General features: G+C 38.5%; 1 protein-coding gene across 1 annotated transcript; it reads left to right on the forward strand.

Annotated features, from left to right (window-relative positions):
* Window positions 1-10,225: 10,225 nt before the first annotated feature.
* LOC124197589 (ganglioside GM2 activator-like) lies at window positions 10,226-11,301 on the forward strand. The gene is made up of 5 exons (XM_046593104.1): window positions 10,226-10,388; window positions 10,495-10,580; window positions 10,660-10,766; window positions 10,884-11,049; window positions 11,142-11,301. The coding sequence occupies exons 1-5, from the start codon at window positions 10,307-10,309 to the stop codon at window positions 11,241-11,243; spliced, it is 543 nt and encodes a 180-aa protein (XP_046449060.1). The 5' UTR covers window positions 10,226-10,306; the 3' UTR covers window positions 11,244-11,301.
* The last annotated feature ends 16,290 nt before the right edge of the window (window positions 11,302-27,591 follow it).

Consider the following 27,591-nt stretch of genomic DNA (forward strand, 5'->3'; position numbering starts at 1 on the left):
TGCTAGCGGCGCAACACGTCCATCATGGGGGCTGAGCGCGGTGAATGCGCATTGTACGTGTGTTACAGTCGGGACGGCGCGATGCTGCTGGTGCTATCCGCTGGCAGCCCGAAACAAAACAAGGCCATCAAATAACAATTTGCATACATTACGAAAGCCAACGATCCGAAAACGCGCTCGGCCACATAGTGAGAGAGAGAGAGGTGGGAAATAACATGAGAAATCAAAATAAAACCTCCAGCCAAACACAGCAGACACACACACACATGGAGCGGCTCTAATCAATGCGAATCTGGTCGCACAAATTATAGAGAAGAAGACAGAAGGGCTCCATCGGCGATGGGATTCCAAAGTGTCCAACAAAAATAAAAGGGGGTTGGGGAACAAAGCAAACGCGTGTGTATAAATATAAAAGAATCGTTCGAGAAATGAATATCAACACAAAAGATGGAAGGTTGAAATTTCAAAAGAAAAAAAGAAAAAACGGAGGGCCCTTTAAGCTATTTATGTATACGAGTTTGGGTGTGTGTTGCACCGCGCCAGGTATATTAGTCAGATATAACCGCGAGGTGACGAGCTGAAAAATCATTACGAAACAAACAAAAGGAGAAAAAAGAATGATGGATAAAAAATAAAAAAAGAAATTAATAATAAATAAAAAAAGGAGGGAAATAAATACACCCAGTATGCGCTGCTGCTCCTGTGTGTCCATCAGCGATCTACGATATGATTATTATATACACACACACACTCGTCAGGACTACCTACGTCGTCTATCAAACATATTTTTTATACTACTAGTTTTACTACTTTTTTTCAATCTTTTGTGTTTTTCGGCCCGCGCCATTTTGAGTTTAAAATTTCCGCGTCCACTTAAATCTTAATCGAATAATAAATTTAAAAAAAAAGGATAAGAGGAAACGGGATGACAAAAGGAAACGAGATGTCTATCAATAATCCTCTATGACAATCGTCGTCAACTAAATAAAAAAGAAACAACAATGGAACACTGAATAATAATTTATGCTACCTTCATTTGTTATGTAATGTATGGTGGGGGAGGAGGAAAACAGAAATGTATAGGACGTCATCAAACATTGTTACGCGACGTCGTCGTCCGCATCTCTACATATATAGATAGTATAACACAAAATCTAATGCTGCCTTCCAACATTATATACTGGTATCAAACAAAAAAGTTGGCTGTCTGCCCTCCTTTTGATTTAAAGTCTTATACAAAAATCATACAACGATCATATAAAAGAAAAGAGACAGTCTAATGATAATCGGAGCCGGAAGTATGTCGCGTCCCGCACCGACGGATGACCGGGCTCCTCTGTGTACCTCTCCGTCACCAACGTCATAAAACAGGACGGGGGGTATAGTGCACATTTGACTATTACGTATTATTTATATGGGGACGAATATAACACAAAAAAAAGGAGCAGCAATGATGGAAAACAATCACGCCCGGCCGTTTGCCCATCAAATCCTGTCCCGCTTTGACATGTGAAAGTTTAACCTTATTTCCAGTTGCTGTTAGAAGTAAATTGAGCGCTTGCGCAGCCATGCATTAACGCCAACTTCCTCTCTCTTTCCGGAGCGAATAATATATGAAATAAAAACGTGAAAAATAATCAAATAAAAAAAAAATAGCAAAAAATAAAATAAATATAGAATGCCATCATCATCACCACCAATCAAACAAATCGTCGTCTTTATTAATTGAATTTTTGTTGGCCAATCTATAATAATGTTATTTTTGCGTGGCCCCGCTCTTTTTTCAAACTCTGACAATTGGTTGACAGGTGTGTGCGGGCGTGTTTTTTTAATTTTATATGGAGGAGAACGCCATTATTCGTTTATTTATTCCCATGGTCCGCGTCGTATAATCATCCAAAGGCAGCAGCTCAAAACCCATCACGCTGATGCCGCACATGGAAATAAAAGACGCCAGCAGAGAGAAGAACCGCGAGAATTGTGTGTCTCTCTTCTCTCTCTCTCTCTCTCTCTCTCTCTCTTTATAATATAATGAGAAAGAATGAGCTCTCGCGGTTCGTCGAACTCCAAGTCGTGTGTTTTGGTTTTTCATTTCCCAATCAATTGCTTCATGTTGCCGAACTGAGAGCGTTGAAAGGCAGGCGGTTGTTTAAGAGCGAAGCGGTGGGGTGGCGGGTGGGGTGACGGCCAAGAGAACAAAAAAATATGTACACACGGGGGGGGGGGGGATATGACCATTGTCTGTCATTAATGACGTTGATGATGAGCGGTTTCCGATTTCCCTCGACTGTAAAAACGTCTCGAAAATAAAAAAGGAGAATAATATAAGCAAGACACTGTATTTACAGTATACAGCCAGGCGGATAGATTCCACGTAATATACACACACACATCTATCAGACCCATAAGCTGTAACCAAAGAGCAGTTTCAAAGCAAAGGAGGATAGAGTGTGAGATAAAGGACTATATACATATATACGCTGAAAAAAAAAAAAGAAAAAGAAAAACAGATAGGCAACAGTTTGATCGACCGCAAACCGTTGCCACGCTCTTCAGGGCTGCTCCCAACAGTACCTCACAACCGTCTGTCTTATGTTGTTGTTTTTTCTTTTCCCATTCTTGTGTCTACGTATATGTCCGCTCCTGTTGTTATATTATGGGAGTCTTTTGTCATCGACTCAATCTAATATAAAATGTATATAGGGGCTATTGAGACGTGACTGTCTTTTTCTTTTTTTTTCTTTTTCCATTCGGGGTGGACGCCACACAAAAAACCGCCATGATCCGCCGGAGCCCAACCCACCCACTGTAGCTATAAGACACAACAGGGAGAAAAAAGGGAGGAGAGTTTTGATCCGGCAGAAACTTGAACGCCCTGAACGAGAACCAACTGTTATTCTATTGCTGAATGTTAATCTCCAAGCCGCAAACAACAGCGCGACAGCAACAGCCACCCCAAAAAAGGGATGTCTATACCTATACCGCCCATTCAACCCAGAGTCTCTTCTTTCCTGTTGACGAGCATCAGTCTGATGGATTTCATTGATTACATCTCTGTCTGCTGTTTTGTGTGTCTCTTTCAACAGCTTTTTTTTTATCGAGTGTTCATCGACGACGGGCCACTTTGATGCCATCGAATAATTCCCCCCGCGCCGCTCGCTCGCAACTAATGGACATACTTAAAGGGGGTGGGGGGACGACGTTCGACCCATAATGTTATATAACTAAATATAAGCAGCACGTGTCCTCCTTTTTCTTCGACTGTGCTCAATGTAGCAATCATCCCCCCAACATCTAGATAATAGGTCGACGTACTTTACCCATCAGCCGATAATCGAGCGAATTTATTTGACGTATAATAAAAGCGGAAAAGAAAACATCACTTGAAAAAGGAGCTTAAATAGAATTTGAGAGTTTTATCTTTTCTTTCCTGGAACGTATACATATACGATTCGAAACCGTTGCCAATCGAATCATGTAATCATATAATCCGGACAATCCCTCTCTCTCTGCCGCGATGGCCGGCAGTGAGCATTCAATTCAACGGAATGAATTATACATCAAACAATCAAAGCGGTTGAATCAAATAAGCCCCATTGGCCGGCAGCAGATAGAATACGTACTCAGCACACACACACGACAGCTGTTTCTGGATTCGCATGGGCTCTCACTTCCATGTAATAAAGCCATTAGAGACTATATACACCGCCGTGTGTATGTCTATATAGATGCGATGCATAAACGCAATAACGCGTCTCGATTTTCAGTTAGATTTTTTTTATTTCTTTTTATTTCTCTCCATCATCGTGCGCAATGGGAATCAATCATCGAGTTCTCCTACGTGTACACAGAACGCTGATTACGTTATCAATGTGGGAGAGTCCGGCAGTGATTTTCCCAGTGCGGCTTTCCGATATCGGCCCCCTTGATGATTGTCTCGGCTGTTCTATTGGATCAAAAAAAGGCTTTGACGATTTCTCCTCATCCATCGGACAAAAAAAAGGAATAAAAAATACCATTTCACACACACAAACCGGAGCAATTCAGGTGATTGGGCCTTTTCTATACAACATCACAACAGCAAACGAGAGCAATGAACGGCTCTTCATCGTTAATTGTCTCATGAAACGCAAAAAAAAGAAAAAAAGTGGGAGGGAATTTCATTTTTCCATCAGTCAGGAAAAATAAAAAAATAAAAGAAACCACACCGCACCATCAGATCATCACTTTGTGAGCGCCCCGCAGCTTGGTGGGAGTGTGGAATAATCCGGTTACATATTATAATATAATATATGTACCCGGCCTATAACAGCGAGTTCGAAATCAACTCCTTTTATACTCATATTATTAAAATGCGCATATTATATAGTGTAATAACCTTTTCTTCCTTTCCTTGATTGCGCGTCTCTGTGTGTGTGTGTGTCGTTATTTTTGTCGTTTTTCTAATTTCGTTTTGTTATTTTTCTTTTTCTTTTATTTTCGTATTTTTTGACTATTTTTTTATCCGGGTATTTCTTCGTGTGTGAATGAGTGCCATGCTCCGTTCTATACCGTGTGATTATGGTGGCTCAATTGCGGGCAATTTACATATCGAGTGCTCTGTCGAGCGTGATGCCGCCCGCTCCCGCCGTCGCCGCAGCGCTATATGGCCGCGTGTGTGTAATAACTGCAATTGCGCTCTCCCGGTGATGATGATGATGATGATGACGATGATGGAAAGAAAAGAAAAGCAAGCTACTAGCTACTATAGCTATACTGCATCGGCAGCAGCAAGAGAGAAGGTTAGAGAGATAGACGACGGGAGTTGACACACTGTGTGTACCAAAAGTGATGGCATCATGGAATTGTGTCTAGTATGTACAGTCGAAAACACAAGTAGACATGTAAAAGAGCGCAACAGATGGTAAGCGCTTATGCGCAGCACCATGGCATTTCCTCCATCACGAAACAGGGGAAAAAGAATACCAAAAAATGATTAAGGCCCAGCAAAAGAGTCCGACACAATCCCCGATAGCGTCAACCGAGTGATGAACCATCGTTATTATTTTCGGGTTGTTTTTACGATCTAGCGCCCGTTACATGCCAATAACCCACAAAAGGAAAAAAAATATTATAAATCTAGTCGCTGTAATAATACACGGCCTATAGTCATGTGTGTATTAGGCATATGGCTGGATTTTTATTCATTATGTCATTGTGTGAATTTTTACAGCGGATATACGCATTAAAAATAATTAAAAAAATTGTTCAAATGATTTCTACATAACTTTGGACTGCGGTGAAAATGGTTTCCGTTTTCCCGACTTTTTTTTTTAATAACTGGCGTTTTTAGCTGCTGGTCTATTCTCTTTAGGAATGTTTCGACCTCGGAGGCGTGTATACGAAGGGATAGTTTTTTTTTTCGAAGGCCCACATCATCACCTGGGCTGCTGCTGCAACAGAAGCGCGGCTACTTCTTTTACGCGCGCGCGCAATTAGCTCGAGCGCGCTCCGATCATCGTCGTGATTATAGACATTGCAGCATCACCCTAACATTCTTTTTCCTTTTTATTCTTTTTTTGGGGAAAAAAAGATGGCCTTTCTTGCATTTGAATATGTGATTGGATAGCTCATAGCGCTGTGTCTACTTTTTTCTTATTTTATTTTTTTCATTTTGGGTGTGCTGGTGTTGTAAGAATATCTCGAGCTTCTGCTTGTGTTCTGCGTGATACCATTCAATTATATGGTACGCGCTGGCTGCTGTGAAGAAGCCAGTCAGAGATTTATATGCTGTATATATACGTATAGGCTACAAGCCCTATGTATATTACTAGACATCTGGTGATGTTTGGCTTTGGCTTGTCGAATTGTCGATAGCAACTTATAACAACCATCGCCCGCCAGTAGCTTTTTATTTTTTATTTTAAACTCTCTCTTCTTACAGATATTCTTCTGCTAGCTATAGGACGGTATATGATGATTACACGCTATAGATATATAGAGAGCGGAGATCATCATCATCATCATCGACTGTGTCTGAGATGTTGCTGCTGTTGCCGTGTTGCCTCATTTTCCATTGGATATGCCGGTATGATGATGATGACAACGGCTTCAGATCAGTCTTGATTATAAATCTCTTATGGGCCAGCAGAGATGCAGGTGCTAGCGTATCTAGAGCTAAAGCCATTACGTCTAGCGGTTCGTCATTTCCTCGAAGAAAAAAACAAAACAAACAAAAATCAAACAATTTTCCGATTTCCCAATGTTATTCGTTTTGGGTTTTGATTTGAGAATCCCGTTAACTCGCCCGACTATTTTGAGAGTATTAGCTATATACACCGGCATGTATACATGCAAAGCGAAAAATATTGTTCACGAATGTTGTCTGTACCTTTTTTCTTCAAACGCCCGTTAGTCCATCATCAACTTTCGGGAGGAAAAAATAAAAATAAAAAAAAGGACGACGCCTTTTGCTGGATAGTTTTTTGTGAACTTGCCATTTGTGCCGGTTAAAGTGAATCCAGCAAGGGAAAACCTTTTACGCAGTCCAAGTGCATCTCTATATACACTATTATAGTCTTTTTCCTTCCCCTCCCCTCAACCAAAAGTTAACGGCTATATATACCGACGTATAGTCTAAGCCAATGCCAAGTGGTGACTACTGCTTCTTTTTACAGCAGGCACAATAAAATATCCATTTGGCTGTTATGACATTCCTTCAAAGATCTAATACACACACTTTATGGCTCTACCGAATATACTGTATGCACATCTATCGTAATCTTACTTCATGTTTTTTTGCCCCAACTCTTTTGTTATGTGCGCCGCGCTCTCTTATATATCTACTGCCGTGCTAGCTGCACTTTGAATGGTGAAAATAAAACGCGCGCTTGATTCGTGCGTCGTAACACTCCTGGACCCCGTGTGCCCTGCGTGATCCTCCTCCTCCTCTGCCAGGCGATGCTGAGGGGAATCAAAAAAGTCTAAGAAATGGGTTGGCGTGCATTACGCCTGACTGATGGCAGCAGATCCAATTTAACGATGCCTATCCGTGTCGTGTCTAATCACTGTCTGTGTAACACGGTGCCAAGACCGAAAAATAAAAAAAGAAAGAAAAGTTTCTCAGCTTTATGTATACTATCCCCCCCTCCCCCAAAGTATATAACGGACACACACACAGCAGCAAAGCGGATAGTTTTGTGTGCCTCGCGTATTGGACCCCCAGACTTTGTAGGACGTCTTTATATGCCGCTGTCATACTTGTTATTCATCCATATAGCAGCACTCTGCATACATGTCTATTTTTTTTCGAGTCTCTACTTACTATACTACACAGCTCGGCGTATAAGGCTTCCATTTGTCAGTCCCTTTTTGCCCATGTTATTCTCAAGTGGCTTTTGACACATGTGAGACACCGTTCCCCCGCCCCTCACGGCAGGATATTATGCGTTCACGTTTCTCCACGAGTTCATTTTCCTGTTTGACATTGGCGGGTTTTCTCTCTGAATAAAAAAAAGGGGGGAAATTTGGTTGAAAAAAAAACAACAAAATAAAATATTTTGCGCCATTTTTTGATGCCCTCGTTCTTGATGGCCTGACTGGGAAATGGGGAAATGATGGTGCCAGACTGCCCGGTATGTAGTGGTACGTTATATTGCATGATCTCTTGTATGTGTAGCGGGAATAGGGGTCGCGTCACGGTCACGTCATTTTCGTCGCTGTCTTTGATAGTATAACATCCGCATAAGGATATCCTTAGATATATTATTTAGATCTCTCATCATCGCAGCGACTCCTCCTGTGTAGAATACAAGGTACTATAAGTTGCTGGCGCGTTTGATTTAAATTTTCCTTTTTTTTGCGGCTACTTACCAAAATAGCGCGCCAAGGTCGAACCGTTTCAAAATTTCAGGGCGACGATCGTTGTTGTTGACTCTCTAATTGGCAGGTCTCGTCTCTTATATTTTTTTTTGCTTTTTTCTCTCCTAGTCGCTAGACGGCGGCTTTTGATGAATGACTACCTGCCGCGCCGCCGATTGCTCTGCTGATCAATCAGAAGGTGCCATCTAGGGAAAGTACACTATAGTGGACAAGGTCCGCGCGGGACAATCCCAAATAAAAGAGACAACAACAACAAAAAAAAAGTCCCAAGCGGAAATGAGATTTTCGGATGGATTTGATCGTTGCCTGCATGTAGATATCTCGTCGTAAAAAAACAACAACAAATGTGCTGGCTATGGCGGTAAACAAGCGAGACGGAATTGAACAGATTTTGAGCAGTTCCCCCCTCCAGTGTGTGTAGGCTGCTGTGCTGTTTTGCTTTTTAGTATAATAGACTGGCGTCGGAAGTAGCCTCAAATGTGACCGTTTGGCCGGGACGGATTCCGTGCCGAGAGTTTTTCATTGTTAGTCGTCGTCGTAGTAATGAGGATCACGCACGCATCGTGTGTGTGTGTGTATATTTACAGTGACGTATAAATATAAAAAAAAGAACCCTCACATATAACAAAACTGCATCTGAAACTCTTATATTTTTTTGTGTTGTTGTTGTCTCCCCCGTTCTTCCTTTTTTTTCGGGGGAGAGAATTTTTCCCATCCATCTTTTTTCGGTTGTCTCTGTATAACACTCTCCGCAATGAGAAAAAGGAAAAAAAAAAATAAGTTAAAAACGATATTATAAGAAGAGCCAACCAATCTTGTGGTCGTTACGCTTACATCTTTCTTTTATATTTCTCGTTTTCCATGTCGATATGACGACGACGACTTTTTGATAGGGCAAGACCGCAAAAAAAAAAAAAAAAAAAAAAAAAAACGACCGGAAAAGAAGAAAAGGCGCTGTAATGTGTTATGGAAGAGCTGTACTATGTAGCAACGGTGTCGATGGCTGTATGCTGGCTTGGGCATATTCGCTGGAATATCGTGGTTCGCGGTGGCGGCCATACAGTCTATATATAATATACAGCAGCAAAGAGTTTGACGTTTTCCCATCAACACACACGCAAGCGATCGGTCTTCTGCGCAACACGACCAATGTTTAACTCTGTTTTTAGAGATCTATAAACTGCGTACCCGAGCACCACTCGTATCTATCTTTTTATCTTTCATTTTGAATGGCATTATATAAATTTGGCATCACAAAGTATGTAGAATGATTTGATGAGCTCACCACTGCTGCGCACTTGGTGCGCTTTTATCTGAAATTATTAGTCAGCAGTATGTATACCGGTACGTGTAAATAAGAGTTTGGTTAGGTTATTGATTAAAGCTATCAAAACAAAAAGTTTGTCGTCTTGTTACTAACGAGTCACGCGGACTAATGTAGATTTTGTAACCATTTTCATTTTGGTAAATAAAGTCATTGGGTTTTTTTCCTGTCCTTTTGGCTGAGGCAATATCGTCTCGACGATAGCAGATAAGAGGTGCTCGACTCGAATTAGTGCCTCGTGCGTGATTGAACTTCGAATTGTTTGGCGATTTTCTGTTTTGTTGTCCAGACCTCTGATTAGATCAAAAACCTGTGCAGGAATCAAACCTGTTTGTCTTGCACATGTTGTCTGACAAAGAACCTCAAGGATTTGCTTGAATCTAACTAAATGTGCCCTTCGTCTAATTGAATCATTTTCAAATGTCCCATGGCTTGTATGTTGATTAACTGGTTGGTTATTTTTAAATGTTTTTTCAGATAAAACAAGGCCGTATAGTACATTCGGATATGCGCAGGCAATTAATTAAGAAGCGTAAAGACATTTTCGAAAAATTACCATCGACGATACACTCAACGCCATCTAGGAGTAAAATTATAATCTTTCATGACAGCTAATTCTGTAAATAGATTTGAAAAAAAAAACCCAACAAAACAAAGCGTGTAAAATTATCATGATTCGGAATGAAACCACACGGCCCAACAACTCGTTTACATTTAAGTTTTTTAAGCGTTTACACAAGTGTAAACTAGTAATATGGCTATTAATTTTATATCTTTCTTTGTTTTTCTTGACTAAACGACAATTATCGGTGGCAAACTTAGTTAAATAGGCTATGTTTGTTCAAACTGCAAGGCAAAACAAAGTGTCTGTGGAAATTTCCCAACATATTTTGTACCACCCACATTATTTTATCTTGTTGAGCTCTCATTGGTCGAAGTGCGGTGAACGCGTGATAAAGCCGCTTAGTTTCAATGACAATTATGAATCAACAATAACGTGGCCAACCCGGCAACAAAATAGGCCAGTTCGACAGTATAAAAGGGAAACCATTTTTCATTTGAATTCACGATCACATCGTTTGTTGTTTCAAAGTCTTATATTGAAAACAATTCGAGTAGAAAATGAAATTTGTTATTGTTGCAGCTCTCCTAGTGGCAGCCGTTTCGGCAAAGAACATCCGGATCACCAATGTTGCTGATTGTGGTATGATTTCAAGCAATTAACTTGCCGTAATACTAAATGTCGCATCCAATTTTTCTAGAATCATAGATTTTTTAAAAAATAATTTTAAAATTTGAACATTAATAAGGTGGCGCCGGCTCCGTTGTGACATTCTCCGGAACGATCAATACCGATCCAGTGCCCGTTCCTGGTGATATGCTTGCTAGCTTGTCGGTAAGTCAAATTTGTCTAGATTTCATTTATTTTTTAAAAGATTCCCAGAATAAATGTGTTGTCATGACAATGCCGTTAGTTCACCAGTTCTATCGATTCACCGGACGATTTGAATATTCGCAAAGTTACTACCCGTGTTGCTGACAATTTCGAAGTCCCTTGTCTAGATGGCCTTTCTGGAACCTGGTAAACTTATTTCATAATAATTTATTACAATATTGAATGGGAAGAATGGGGCAAATATTAATGCGGCCATTGTTTTCTTTTGCGTCCACGAATTATTTAATATTTTGGAAAACACAGCACAGTGCCTTTGTGCTTCGCAATCCAAAACTTCCCTAATGTGGTATGCCCGCTCTTTCCACCCGAGCTACCGTGTGAGTGTCCCATTAAGGCTGGTTCCTACAGCTCTCCCAACGCTGTTATCAACTTTGACGAAAAATGGCTTGCTATCGACGGTGGAGTTAACGTAAGGATGTTTGATGAATATTGAATATTGATACGATACTATATTGTTTTTACTTATGAGTGATATGTTGATGTTAAATTACTTCGTTGCAGGGGGACTACCACACTGTCACTGAATTCGTGACTGCTATTGGTACGGCAGATGAAGCCGTACTTGGATGCATTGAACTAGACTACACGCTTACGGCCGTTTAATAACAGCTATAATATGTTAAACTTTGCAATGGAAAATAAATCATTTTGATCACAAAAATAACATAAACAAAATAAAAATAAAAACAAAAAAATAAAAAATTAATTTTCACTTCTTGGCCAGTTTTTGGTTCTAATGCATTATTACAATTCAAAGTTAGGCTACTAAAGAAATTTTAAGTTCTTATCAGTTTCCGAAAGGATCTTGGAAGGATGGTCAAATTTTGGCAAAACAAAAACGTTAAAGTGGCGCGGTTCGGTTTGTTCTATTTTGGAATCGAGCGAACCTCGGTTAGTAACGGTTACACCGCGGTAATACCTGAAGTTTGGAAAAGCGCGAGAGAGACATTTACACCTTATGTAAAAAGGTGATTTTTGCGTCGTTCCCAAAAATTGAATTTTCGATGGGGGGACAACGAATTTTTTTAAGTATCCATGGGGTTGGCTACTTCCTGATTTTTTTAAAGACTTTTATTGTAAAGGACAGGGTTTATAAATGGATGTAAAAGTTTGAGAACACGTCGTAGAAGCTTATCAAAATCCGGCTACTTTGCGCTACTTTGCCGGTCTATAAGTAGAGAACTAAAAATAAGCTTAGAACGAACGACACGAAAAAGTAACAAATAAATAGCTTCGTTAGCTCTATAAAATGTGTTAATTTTAAATTTTAAATTCACATTTTATTTAAAGAATTTTGAATAAAAAATTGACTTCATCATTTTATCCCATTTCCCCCTTCTATCCTATCCCGTGTTGTTGTCGCGATTTTGCTTATGTTTTGTTCGGTTTTGTTTTCGTAGAAGTGGTAAATATCACCTACCAGAATAAAGGCAAAATTTTTCCACCGCCGAAAACAGGACAAAAAAGAACAACTTAATTTTTTATATTTGTATTCTTATACGAGTTCTTTTATGGATTCAATTATGAATTCTATAATGAATTCTTTACTTCAATGGACCTGAAATTGTGTCTTGGATATGGATTAAGATATCCTGTAAGAAAGAAACGTTTTGTGTTTGTGAAACAATTAATATAACGAATTCAAACTCATCGAAGTTATGTTTCCAAGCTCCAGGAAGAGTTGCTATCAACCCTTGCTTCTTTTTATATTACTACATGAATTATATTATGAAATCTTGACTTTAGTGGAGCCTGAAATATTTCCAAATCGTGGTGGAGACCTTTCCTATCACATGAAATGATATTTTTCGCATTGAATAAGTGTAGAATACTGTATTTTACAATTATTATACCAGAAAACTCATTATATGTGATAGGTTGCTTTGGTTTTGAAGAAAAACCAAAAATACGTCCCAAACATCTAGCTCGAAATATTTCCAAATCGTGGTGGAGACCTTTCCTATCACATATAATGGTATTATTCGTGTTTGATTAGTGTAGAATACTGTATTCTACAATAATTCTACCAGAAAACTCTTTACATGTGATAGGTTGCATTGGTCTTGAAGAAAAACAAAAAAATACGTCCCAAACATCTAGTCTGAAATTTTTCCAAATCGTGGTGAAGACCTTCCTATCACATATAGTGATATTTTTCGCATTGAATTAGTGTAAAATACTGTATTTTACATTAATTATAACAGAAAACTCATTATATGTGATAGGTTGCTTTGGTTTCGAAGAAAAACCAAAAATAAGTCCCAAACATCTAGCCTGAAATATTTCCAAATCATGGTGGAGACCTTTCCTAACACATATAATGATATTTTTCGTATTGAATTAGTGTAGAATACTGTATTTTACAATAATTATACCAGAAAACTCATTTTATGTGATAGGTTGCTTTGATTTTGAAGAAAAACCAAAAAAAGGTCCCAAACATCTAGCTCGAAATATTTCCAAATCGTGGTGGAGACCTTTTCTATCACATATAATGGTATTCTTCGTGTTGAATAAATGTAAAATACTGTATTTTACAATAATGATACCAGGAAACTCATTATATGTGATAGGTTGCTTTGTTTTTGAAAAAAAAACCCAAAAATAAGTCCCAAACATCTAGCTCGAAATATTTCCAAATCGTGGTGGAGACCTTTCCTATCATATATAATGGTATTTTTCAATTTGAATAAGTGTAGAATGCTGTAAATTAAAATAATTATATAAGAAAACTCATTATATGTGATAGCTTGCATAATTCTTGAAGAAAAACCAAAAATACGTCCCTAACACCTAGCCTGATATATTTCCATATCGTGGTGAAGACCTTTCCTATCACATATAATGGTATTTTTCATGTTGAATAAATGTAGAATACTGTATTTTACAATAATTATACCAGAAAACTCATCATATGTTATAGCTTGCTTTGGTTTTGAAGAAAAACCAAAAAATGTCACAAACATCTCGCTCGAAATATTTCCAAATCGTGGTGGAGACAATTCCTATCACATACAGTCCTCTCCATAAGTGTGGGATCACCCCACGCCGTTCCATAAGGCGGCGTGTATTTTTATAGTTGGTTTTTCGGGTGGCAAAAAGTGAAAAAAATGACATAAATTCACAAAACTTGGAATTTATATAATTTAATCTCTTTTGTTTTGTCTGAATTTTTTTTCAGATTTTTTCGTTCATGGGTTAGGCCTCTAAAAGTGGCTCCAAATTGTCCAAAAGTATCGGATCACTCCGACGCCCACCGTGTTATTATCTTATGGCCCAAACTTGTTTTTCATATTGATTTTTATATATTTAATTTTCTAGAAGGAATTTTTATTTTCAAACCGTGTATACAATAACGTGTAACAATATAAATTAACTGTGAGTTTTTCATGATGACCTGAATTATTTTCGAATTTTCCCAGATTTATTCGTTTCCCGAGTTTCTGAAATCAGAGACTGCAGAAGACTTCATTTACAGTTTACAACCTCTATCAGCTGGCGTAGGCCGGAAAATGAGTGTCGTTTCTATACACCATTGGCGCTCTGCTTCCTTTTTTACTTAAGGGGCGTATATAAACGACACTAATTTTCCGGCCTACGCCAGCTGATAGAGGTTGTAAACCGTAAATTTCCAATTTTCATTTTTCATTCACCGCCAAAATTCAAAGTGCCGAAAAAAGTGCCGAAACGGGTGGCAACCGAAAATTAATTATATGTTATAGGTTGCTTTGGTTTTGAAGAAAAACCAAAAATACGTCCCAAACATCTAGCCTGAAATATTTCAAAATCGTTGTGGTGATCGACCTTTCTGAGTGTTCCACGGTGGAAATCCGCGTTACCCAAACGAAAATTCAACTTCAAAACCTTCAGGGGAGTGTCCATAATACGTAGGGGGGCAAATATTCAATTACCCAAAAGGATTTCAAAAGTTATTCATGTTTGAAAATCTACTTTTATCATTTCTTGTTGACATTTTCGTGTTACGATTTAAATACTTTTGAAGTGTGCCACGATCGAAATCCGCGTTACCTAAAAGAAGATTTAACGTTAAAACCGTCAGGGGAGTGTCCATAATACGTAGATTGGCAAATATTTAATTACCAAAAAGGATTAAAAAAGTTATTCATACTTGAAAATCTACTTCCATCATTTTTTTTTTAATATTTTCGTGTTACGATTTCAATATTTTCCGAGTGTGCCACGGTCGAAATCCGCGTTAGCTAAAAGAAAATTCAACGTTAAAGCCTTCAGGGGAGTGTCCATAAGACTTAGAGGGGCAATTACCCATTAGGATTTTAAAAGTTATTCATGTTTGAAAATCTATTTTAATTTTTTTTTAAATTTTCGTGTTACTATTTCAATACTTTCCGAGTGTGCCACGTTCGAAATCTGGGTTACCCAGACGAAAATTCAACGTTGAAACCTCCAGGGGAGTGTCCATAATACGTACAGTACCTAACAAAAGTTTGGGAACGCGCGAGAGAACCTTTTGGAAAAAGTCATTTTTCTCGGCAATCACAAAAATCCAATTTTAGTCGGAACGCTTTTTTTTTGGCCGTAGCCGTAGTGTGTAGAAATAAGCTAATTTATTTTCAGATTTTTGCAATCAAGGAAAGGGTAACTTTTTAATCGAGCCCTAAGTTTCGGAACACTCCGTAATGCTATATGTAAATTAGGGTACTTTAAGGTAGGATAACTACAGAACAGATAAAGCTAGGAAGACACGGAAAACTCTAAAATGAAGAGGTTCACTAGTTGAACAACATTCTTTATTTTCAAATTTTTCGCGTCATATTTAATGTAGTCATTTTGATATTGAAAAAAGTTTTTATTTTTTGTCCCGTGTTTGTCTCTTTCTCCCCCCCCCCCATTCCCACCCACGCCGAGTTGTCGCTCCCTCATAAGCGCAAAGGAAAGGTCTCCACCACGATTTGGAATTATTCAGGCTAGATATTTCGGACGTTTTTTGTTTTTCGTCAACACCAATGCAACTTATCATATATAATGAGTTTTCTGGCATAATTATTGTAAAATGGATTATTCTTCACTGATTCAACATGAAAAATACCATTATACAGTACCCTCGTGAAGTTTGGAAACACGGGGAGAGTTTCCGCGCTTCTAAGACGGCGGCTCACGGGCAAAAGTGTCCCATTTTTACGCGATAACTCACGTTTGAGTTATTGCAAAGCAAATCTAAAAAAATCCTCTTGTTGAGAAAAGAATTACCTTTCATCATCTTTTTTTAAATCACGGTGAATAGTAGTTTAGCCCCAAAGTCCTAGTTATAAAGTTTGAAACATCGGCGCATTCGCCATATGTTTCCAAGCTAAAGTGTATGTTACTTAAAAAATTATAAAAAATTCAAATATGTCAATTATTACTTTAAACTTGCACAAACGGACAAAGTTGCAAATTTTTGAAATGAAACGCTGATTTTTGCCGATTTTTAAATTAAATTTTGATTTGTCTTCTCACGTCGCGTGGAGCGTATCCTGCCCCAAGGGAAGAATAGAAGAGGGAAAACCACTGGACCCCTTCGTTCTCTCCTATTCTCTTCCCTCTATTCTTCCCCGGGCTAGAAGTTTGTCCCTGCGCCAAGAAAATTAATCGGCATTTTTTCCTTAAAAAATCGGCAAAAATCAGCGTTTCATTAAGCCATTTAAGATAGAAAAGCAAGCTTATCAGCTCGCCGCGAAGGGATAGTCGTAAGCCAGTTGAAAACTGTCTTAAATGAAAAATTCAGGGCCTATATTTAAGTCGGACTTATTCACAATTCACACTTTTCTTAACAGACTTTTTGGTCTTAAAACGGGATTTTTCTGTCACAGTTCAATATCCTTGCAAGTTATTTACGTTTAGTTTGTTCAACTCATATTTTCCTATTTTTATACATAAAGTTCAATATTTCAATTTTTATGAATCAAATAACTGTAAAACATAAATGCAAATCTGGTTGTTGCGTCATGATTGAGACACCAATGATTGCGTCATCACGGCGATGCTATGGACATCTGGTGGTGATTTATTTTGACCTTAAGTGAAAAAGTTGTAGTCGCAACCGCCAGATGTCACTAGTCGTAAAACAATAATTTTATCAGTTTTTCATTAATTACGGGAAAACTAATTAAGTAAATGAAATTATTTTTGTTCTGGTCGCACCGCATATTTTTTGTGTATTTTTTAAGACCAAAAAGTCCGAAATCTAACGTGAAACGTCCGAGCTATAGAGCGTTACAGACAAAGTGACATGGCTTTTTTTTTCTGCGTATGCGATTATTAGCTTCGCCCTTCGGGCTCGCAATTAATAGAAAGCATTTTTAAAAGAATTTTTTAAAAGAAGAAAACCTGGACTAAATTTTGGTATAAAAATACTTATATTAGCTTGTTTTGAAAGAAATGCCAACTACAACACAGTTTTCACAATTTTGTCCGGAATAGCCCCACTCTCCCCTAACTACCGAAAATCTTCGGAAGCCCGAGAGGACCTCTTGCAAAAACGCTGTTTTTGCAGTTCTCTCAGTAGTACAGTTTATGAGCAAATGCTTTCAAATTTGGTGTGGAGATAGCTAGAGGTAGTGGGAACACCTCTGATGTTTTTCAGATTTTTGTTTAAATTTCCTGAAGTACTTTTGGCCTGTTCTAAAAGTCTTTGGAAAGCCGAGAGGATCCATTTAGCAGAGTATATTTCCCAAATATTGCTAAAATATTATATTCCTACAATTAAAATGTTGGTAAAATAATTTTTTTAAATATTTTTCCAATACATTTTTGCACCCAAATTTGTTGGCTCACAATATTTTTTCAAGTTATGTTACTTCTATTGGTCAAATAACAGTTTTACTACTTTTAACAAGCGATCTCCCACTCAACCGGACCGAAATACCCTCTTTCTGGTGGAGGTACTTTTCGGATCGTAATCCGGAAAAGGACTCTAAAAATCCGGACTAGGACTATTCTGTTCAGGGAATAAAGTCCGGATTTTTATCTTTTCCCGTTAACGAGATAATCGGGATTGAAAATCGTGAAATATCACGGAAACCCATAGAGTCCCCCTCCGACTACATCGCTTTTAGCCGTATACTCGGCTTCTACAAAAAAACTAATTGATACAAATGTAGCCCTTTCATCCCTCTTTCAGAATCCAAAAGGATTTTTAAAAATTCTTTAAGATGTCCAAGATATCACGATTTTTGTGATACCCCCCATTTCGACACATTTTTCAGGCATTTTATTCAGCGTTGCCGATTGCCGTATATGTGCTTTTCGCCCTCTTTTCTGTCCAATCCTTCGCTTTTTCCCTGTTTTCTATGTATCAAGTCCCATCTGTATCGATATACAAGGCCTTGATACATAGGAAACAGGGAAAAAGCGATTCTTGCGTATACGCAAGAATCGATGCCGACTTTAGCCTTGCTTACAGAACTTTAAAAAGAATAATTTAAAAATAATTGATAAACCTTGTTGTCAACGTTGCAGACTAATTTGCCCATAAAGTAGTATCGCTCGTCGGTTATATGAATTGCAGCCAATCTTAATTTGACGTTCTGGTGATAGACGCATACGCATACGAAATGCGTACCGCTTGATCCCACAGTGATGACATTCGGCGGCCTTAAAAACGCAAATACCGACAATCCAAAGGCTCTCAATCCATCAGAAGTGAGTTTCTTTTTGTAATCTCGATGTAGTTCATCGATGTTAACCAACAACAAGTGCTTTTGAACATTAGGTCGTTTTCCGTCTGCTTGTCTTACGCTCTTCACGTTTTTCATACCAGGCAGTTGCCTGCTGAACTCGTCCGACGTGTAGAACTCAACAATTCTCTTTTCGTCATCTATAATTAATGCAAAGTATTTTTTTAATTATTTTTATAATAATAAAAGAAGCGTATAAAGAAGTCTTACCTTCTGTTAGACAGCCTTTACGCTTGTTATTACCTTCAGCTTTAGGTAAAATACCATTCTCACGATAAAGAGCGGATGCCTTAGCAGCGGCACGCAAACTCAGGCCAAAATATGAAGCAGCTTGAGATTGTGTCTAGCTTGCCGTTGCCAAGGTCAATAAAGAATATTGCTCTATGGAGTTTGATGCCGATTGTATCTGAAATGTACACAAGCGATACAGTTGTATTATACGTAAGGCTCGAATTTGAATCCCAATTAATCTCTTAGCAAAGAAAATTTTTACCTTCTCGCGAAGTTCGCTCATCAATCGCGAATAATCTTCTACTTTGAAGATAGGAGAATCGTCTGATTCAGTCATAACATTCCGTTTAACGGAGTCATGACTTTCTCAAAAAGATTCAAGCGCCTTTTTTAGAACACCTGTTGAGACTTTCGACTGGGCTTATAAGAGATGCATCCGCCAGGGCACTTATTACTTTTCGGGGGGTTATGTTCACACTAAATTCGTCATCAACACATTCGGGATAATGCGGCTCACTGTTTTCGTCAATCGAATTAAAATCTTTCGCCTGTTTGTAACATCGCGGGCAGAGTTTTTTACCAAGAATCAGACGAATATTTTCCGTTGCTTTTATTACGGAATCACTTATTTCAATACTTATAACTTGAATACCCTTACTCGTCTTTTTATCGTGTTTATCAAAAGGATCACAACACTTTTTATTTTTTTGCGCGTTCGCATAGTGAATAAAAACACGTAATAATGATGAGCACAAATTGTTTCAATGTTCTCGGACTGAACACGCAATTTTAATCACACGTTGATCAATCAATGGCAAATCAATTATCAATGTGTTGGACTTTTTTGTCGTATGAATTAACTGATTGCAATCGCCATTATGAAAAATATTTCCAACGCAACAATTCGGAAGTTTTTGATTATCTCCCATATCGACACAGAACTAAAGAGCAACATCTCAAGACAAAAACAGACAGGAGACTGAAGAACTTTCTTGCCAAAAGTAATTGGCGACGGCATAATCAAAGAGAATTGGGTAACAATCTAAGACCGCAAACAAGCTTGATTTTTTGCATTTGGACCTTCCGCTGATTACATTCGAACCCGGCTTTTCGGAACGGAAAGCTTTTACCCGGAAACCCTGAGCGGTTGCCGCTCCAAAGTCTCTAGAGACGACCCTATGACCATGAACAGGTTCTCCGTGTTAGAGATAGGGCGAATAATAAAAACTTTGAAAATTTATAAATAATAAACGAGAGACGGGTAAGACTCAAAATTTTTACAGTAAATCAGGCAATTAAGGTAGGTTTTATTTGGAATTTATATGGGGAAAAGTGGGTAATTTTTTTCCTTATAAGGTTTACCAGTTCCTCCAACAAAACGACAAAGAAATTTTTAACTTGTTGCATATTTACGAAGACCTATAGCCATATTAGGTACACGGTGGACGTAACTGCTAAAAAATATATAAATTTCCATTTTTACCAAACATTTGGTCCATTATTTAAGGAATAGTTGGCCAAGTGGTGAGAGATCTGAGCTGCATAATTGAAGGTCAGTAGTCTGATCCTGGGGTGAAACTTTGATCTTTATCTCTAACAGAAATCATATACAGATATAGATGCAATTTAAGGATACTGTTTATACGCAAACAGGTATAGCCAAGGGACATACAGATGGTACGTACGGGGAAGGGGAAATTAGGAAAACATGAAGCATTCCAAGGATATGCTGTTTGTATCCCCCTTATCCTTGGGAGTACACTGCAGTAATATCCAAGTTACATCCCTGTGCTAGTAGGGCACATTTGACATGTTTGAAGAACTACTGTAAAAAATGTCAAGTTCTCAAGTAATAAGATTTCGTAGAAAAGGGTGATCGGAATTTTGAAAGCCATTCCTCTGGTCGGACTTTTTCAGTTTTCCGATTGGAGGCCCAAAATATGAAAGGGTTTACTGTTGACCTTGTCCACCTTCGTCATCTGCCATCTTTTTCTACGTATTATAAAGGGTATCAGCAGCATGACCTTATTACAATATAATGTGGCTGATTGCAATTGAATTGAATCGAAGTTTGCCTGAAATTTCTCGAAGTTTAACTCAAAATCATTTTTTTACAAAAAAGTCTACAAAAATGGAACTATAAAGTATTTCATGGTTAGCAATATAGTAAATTGCATGCCAATCTTACACTTGGAAAATGATGTCGAATATTAGACATCATTATGATAAGTTACTTCGTGAATCTCAAAAGCACACATACTCTGTTTCAGGTCTGTTACAGATCTGTTTTTGAGAGTCTGCTGTAAATTGCTTGGAGTGAAACAATTTTACAGATTGTCATCATACAGGTCTGTGACAGACCTGACTTACAAAATCTGTAAAACAGGTTTTTTACATATCGTGTACCACAGTCTTTCTCCTACACACTAATTTACGTATTCATCCCAGAGATCCGTTGTTTCAATAGTTCAACTCACAACTTACATAAAAAATGTGTATTTAACCCGCATTTCAATTTTTATACCACTTACATTTGATTATTTTTATTATATACACAAATTTCTTTCTGAGTTTTGAGTTATACCTTTTTGAGGTATAATAGTAATAAAAATTATTGTCGAGATGCAGTAAGGCTTCTGGGTGTCCAACCCTCGTAGAACAGGGCCAGATTGTCCACATTTTTAGCTAAAAAGATTAGTTTTATTCAAGGCAAGAAATTTTAAAGTTATTCCCGGTCAAAACGCACAACTTTTTTCCTGATACTTCTTTAACAATGATTCTAGGGATTGCTCAAATGCTGATCTTATTAACTTTTGCCTATCTGCTAAAAGCTGAAGTTCTATTAGTCGGTTTGTAAATGAAGCGCTGTTGTAATATCCGTTTTGAACGCCGTTTAAGTCTACCGTTGCCAACTTATCAATTAATCCAAACCATTAAGCTATGCAGACGGCAAATGGTATGATTGCTGGTGCTGGGTTGAAAGGAATGCAGCAGTTAATTTGACTACCCACATGAGAATACTACGAGAAATACCAACCACCACATTATAGTTCAAAAGAAAAGTATTTTGGTAGCAGCTGCATTTATATATAAATCTATTTTTGAAAGATGGTGGTTATGTTTACCACATACCACAAAATGGCTAGGCTTATTAGCAAAGCATGAATAAAAGATTATTACCATCCATACTATATTGAGTAACTGGGAAAAAGTCCTATAATAAAAAGAGTACCGGGACTTCTGGGACGACTCAGTAGCTGGTCCTATAGGACCTGCTGGCTTCATCAGCTCCACGTTTTGATCCATCTGCTGCTCCAGCCAATCTGTAAGAAGTGAGTAGGCTTTTTCGATTTAATATACATAATTCAGGAAGTTACTAGATTCCTTTTACACGACAGGTTCGTTAAGAGAATCGACTAGCTTTATCTACTTCTCGTTTTGGCCAATATGCTGTCGGAGAAAATCTCCAATTTTCATCAGCCTCGAGTTTGATGGCTGAATGTGATGTCACAGTGGAGGAGATTTTGTTTACTCCAACTGTTGATGTGGGAAATGTCTCGACCTTGTCCAAAACTAATTGTGAAGTAAGGATTATTGTGTAAATAATGTAAATATGTATCCATCTACACTTTTAAATTTCTTTTTCTTCAAATAGATGGAGATAAATTTCCTTGAAATAATAATGGCGTCTGAAAAAGGAAAGATTATCGTCCAACAATTCATGGAAAACGACGAGTCATCCATCACTGTTCTCGATCGAAAAAAAAATTGTTAAAATTGCTTGCAGTTGGATCCAACAAAAGATCGGATTATATCCGAGTAATGAACAGAAGAGTGACATGGCAGCTGCCATTGTAAAGTCGTTCCCATGTTTAGGGATCAGGGAGAGTGGGAGTGTAAAACATGACCATTACTATGACCCTAAAGCAGGAGGGTTTTTGGAGACTCGTTTAAAAACTTTGAGAAGAAATTTGCCTGCCGAACAACGAAAGCGAAAAGCAAGTGGCACACCTCTCTGCTCTAAAAGCTCTATAAGTGAAACCAAAAGGAATTTTTAAACATGAAAACGTTTGTGAACCAACCAACCAAAAAATGCTAAAATTCAAGGTATAAAGGATTTATTATATAATACTAATGCTTTTTTCCATAATAGGTTAGGCTTATGCAGACGTTGCCGCCCACATACATTAACCGGCGTCAAATTAGGGAACTGTTCGAAGAGACTTATACCTTAAGACAACAACAGCAAAAGCTCCAACTCTCAACCCAAACTCAACTTTTTGCCGAGTATCCGAGAATCCGAGAAAATTGAGAGTAATCCGAGTATCCGAGAATGTTGGACACCGATAATGGAGTGTTGGTATGCTTTAAATCCAATTTGTTTCTATTACACACTTCTATACTAAATATATGTGTTTAGATATTGGACGATTTTCGGAGAAAGTATCCGCAAGGGAAATATCTATATTCCAACTTCATGGAAAAATACCTTGCTAGGGTAAATCGATTGATGGAATTCGACAACGAAAATAAAACGCAGTGCAATGACGGTAATATTTTAATTTGTCTTATAGCATGCGATATTTACTCATTGTGTGTCTTTTATTATATAGAATTCCTGGCTTCAATTCTTAACGTAATTTAATTGCTTTCGGAGATCCGGAGAGTGAAGTGCCATTCAGTCCAGGCAAAATTTAATCTATTATACAGTTCGTTGAAGAAAACACGGAAATAGAAGAATATGTTAACCAACGGACGGAAAAGGCGGCCAACAAATAGCCGTTTCTTCTCTGCACCAGTTCACTTGCACAACCACTGAATTTTTTCCCTTGTCATTGAAGGATCTCTCGTGCCATTAGGGAAAAATTCTAGTATTGCTTTTAATGTTCTTTTTTGTTCTTTTTTTTGTGTTTCAGCTACACTATCCTCCGTAAATAAAGCCCCCTATTCATTTTTTTGAAAAATGTGTGGTCCAAATAGCATCTATGTCGGCTTCTACGGCGGACCTTATTGTATCCCGTCTCGAGTCCATTCAGCCTCTTTGAATATGGTTTGAACCACTACGACGACATGGAGCGCATCACCCGCATCTGGGAGGTTGAGCTGACGACCGTCGTCGAGATCAGGTTGGTCGGCCACTTCCGACGCATGCTCGTCTCCCTGGGCGGCGGAGTGTCACTCCAAAAACAACAACAAAAGCAGTGCCCATCCAAACTCGTCAACGGTGCCAATGTCCCTCATCCGGTCAAAATCAACAACCCAGATGATTTAACATCCATGTCTTCCGATCTGAAACTCATCGTAAGTGTCAAGCGTCTAATATTACAGGAACGATTAGATGATTCAAATTGATTCAACAATTTTTAGTCGTCAAATCTGGCCCGGCTAGAGAACGAAATTAGTCAGAAAATGATTGAAACGATGGGCGAACCGCTGGCGTCTTCTGCTGGCGTCAATGAACCTTGCAACAAGAACAACAGCAGCGGCACACTGGGCAGGAGAAAGTCACGACTGGCTCCTCAACCACCTTCGTCGGTGGCCAGAAATCATTCCCATCCGGTGGAACTTCTTCTGAGCGAGTGGGCCATCCGTACCCCCACCAAGTTGGTCATCGGCATCGCCAAGACGGTGGCCACCCAGTGGTGACACAAACCCCAAAATCTCCTGCGTCGAGGCGTCTGTTACGAGGCCCAGGTGGGTGGTCAAATTTCTTAATTAAATTTGGAAACCACCACACATGGTGAATGTTGCGTTCAACTGAATTGGGAATAAAAAAAGTTCAAGCAAAAGGTGTCACTCTTGTTACTTCCTTAACATCATGACAAATATGAAAAAGAGGGAATGACGAATAATGACTTAAACGCGTTCATCTTAAACTGGCAAAATTGAAAATAATTTTACTTAGATATTATATTCAGCGGAATAAGAAAAGTTTGGTTCTACCTTAGTTTACGGTTCCCGGCGAATTTGTAACTCAGGTAGAGATATCCATGTAGAAATCCATCCGTTTGGCATCCAGCAACACGTCGACAATTACCGAGGCCTCTATGGCAGCCTTGAAATTAATCCGGTACACCGGGACGATCGAAGACACAACGGACTGCATGTCGGCGATTCCGGCCGATCTGCAACGTCGATATTGCACGGTCCCCCTTTTGCACTGTTATTTTCTATCACAGAAACGCAGATTTAAAACATTCTCAACACGATAAAAACGAAATTAAGCCATGTGAAAATTTGACATCTGATCACGACTACAGCACGAATCAAATTTATAATAAATTTTTAAGATCTAAGACCTTGGAAGAAATTGTCAGTCGTTGAAGTAACACTTTTCGGTAAAAAGAAAAGCAACCGGGGTGGCGCAAATTTCATTTTATAGCCTACTTGTTGCATTGTCTTCGATAATGGCGTCGATACCCTAGACATTTAAAAAAGTTTGCACAACACAATTTGACATTTAGATAAAAATCAAAGTTTAAATAACTTGTTCTTCAACGGCGAGCTGCTTTTTCGGATCGGAATCTCGTCCTTCTATTTTAAGCCATTTCCTGTGAACAGAGCTGTATCAAACCTGATACAGATTTGTTTCACAAGTACGCGAAACAGATCGGTTACAAGAATATGTAACAGATCTATGTAACAGAATATGTTCAAAATCATTTGAACTTGCAAAGGTTCATATTTTATATTTTTTTGATATAATTTAGAAAAAAAAATTTTACACAAATACTAGAAAATTTTTTCATTTTTGCTTCGTGAATCCAAAAAGTGCCATAATGCGTCGCTATAGGTAGCTTTTAATTTGCCGCCTACTCTAGTACTAGGCCATGATTTGCGGACATGACAACTGGCAGTAACCAAGCAGTAACAGACTAAATTTTCTACAATCTCTATCTGGCGGTAAAATGTTCAACAGTATGCATAGCAGATAGCACGCACAGTCGCACACGTAAATAAAAAAGATAAGATATAATGCAAATGTTTTCAAATCCTTTTTTAATAAATTGAACATACAGTGACTTCTAATTTCATTTACATGTCATCATTTTGGGTCTACTGCAGATCCGACCCCTCAACTTAACTAGCTTTTTAATTATTCAATAACTAGCTTTGCCAACTAATCGATTACTTAATTTTTTTCAACTAATCAATTACTTAACTTTTTTCAACTAATCGATAATTATCAGTAGAGTTACTACTCCCTCTTTTTAGTAATAAACTATTTACTAGTTTATTGTCAACTAATAAGGCACTCCCGCGGCCGGGAGAGGAGTGCTGGAGATCCTCGGCTAAAGAGCGGAGCCCGCGCTGCAAAGGCAGCGTTGCCAAGTGAGAATATATGTTTTTTCGGTTTTTTATATATTTATCCGGCAATACTGGAAGTTTCGTGTGCTCTAACGTCAGTTAGCGCTTTCCAAATGGAGAGAGTAGGACCTCATTTCTCTCAAAAAATTATTACTTTTCTTTCGGTACAATGCAATAGTCTAACTTTTCACTTTACTTTTTTACGCTTTGGCTTTACTAGTTAACGCTTTACTTGTTTACGCTTTAATAGTTAGATAAATTTATTAGTAAAACAAGTTAGCTAGCAAAGTTGTAAGTAAATTTATTACTATAGTCGAGGGGTTAGTTCTGCAGTTTTACCATCATTTTTATTGGGTGGTGGTGGAGCATTTAGTTCCAGTTCAAGCGACTGCAACCCATCCTCCAATCCTCGAATTTCAATTGGTCTCTGCTGCCGTTGCCTTGGTTGTTGCGCTTTGGCGATGTGATCGAGCATTTGCTCCATTTGCCATACAAAGTGGCGGCTGATGCGGCAATTGCGGAGAGGCTGTTCGTGCGGTAGCAGTACGCCTTGGTGAGGTCTTGGCGGAGGCGGCGGAGGAAGCGATTGAGGCGGAGGAGGGCCATCGGCTTGTTGAACCTCGCCAAGGATTGCATTGTTGTCCTATGGGCCATCCTTTGCTGGACCGTCAACATTTGCATTGTTGTCTTGTGGGTCATCCTCTGCTGGACCGTTCTGGAGTCAAGGCGGCACACCGGCATCTTTTGGTCTTTGAGGTTGACGGCAACGGTGACTGCGACGGTTACGGGGAATTTCAAGTCAGGGTTCGGAGCTAGATAAAAATACAGTTTAACATTTGAAAAATAAAAATAAAACAGGACACTGGACTGAAAACACTTACCAGGGAAGATAACAGGGGGAGATGTACGGTGGAGTTAGTTGGGTTGTTGTGTTCCATATAGGATATTGAGATAACATCGGATTTTTACATTCGGATTTGCTATAGAAGTAAACAAATAAAGGGGGAGGAGGATTAAGGAATGGGGTAAGTCTGTATAATTAATTAATTGCTCGAAGTCGCTAACTACATAGTACATAGTCTAAAATCCTGTCCACCGCAGCCACCATCTGTGACTCTGTTTATGAGAGTTTCGATAACTTTTTCAATAGCAGCCTCATTAGCGTTTGATGACATTTTTTAATTAAACGTGAACAACATTGGAACGAGAAAAAAAAACAGAAGACCTATTTCGTCGAATAACTTGACAATGATTCTCGCTCGAATCTACCTCGTGCTGTGTTTCAATTTTTTAAATAATTGCTTTAAGGCATTTTTTATTTTTGTTTTTTAGCTTTTTTTTGCGCAAGGCTTCTTTTTCCGGCTGAATTTTCGGCTACACCAGAGAGCTGATCCAGAAGCGGACTGATATCAGGCTGGGGCCGTTAAACCTGTGGAGTCCGTTTTCGCCGAGTAGATGGAGCCTTAGAGTGGGTCGTCTTGCACTCAACTGCTAAGGCTACAAATACTCAACCGCCCTGAAACGTCTTGTTTCATTGATTATATTGTCAATTTAATTAAACTATCTTTCAATCAACTGAAAAACATCCCTCCATTAAATCTTTAACTCTTGATTTTAGGTAATGGTGTAATTACAATTTTTCCAGCATGCAAAAGCTGTAACAGCATCAGGATGTGATTCCATCAAATTACGGACATGGAAGCTTTTGGTCTTCA

Source organism: Daphnia pulex, chromosome 7 (assembly GCF_021134715.1).
Source record: "Daphnia pulex isolate KAP4 chromosome 7, ASM2113471v1".
Taxonomy (NCBI): domain Eukaryota; kingdom Metazoa; phylum Arthropoda; class Branchiopoda; order Diplostraca; family Daphniidae; genus Daphnia; species Daphnia pulex.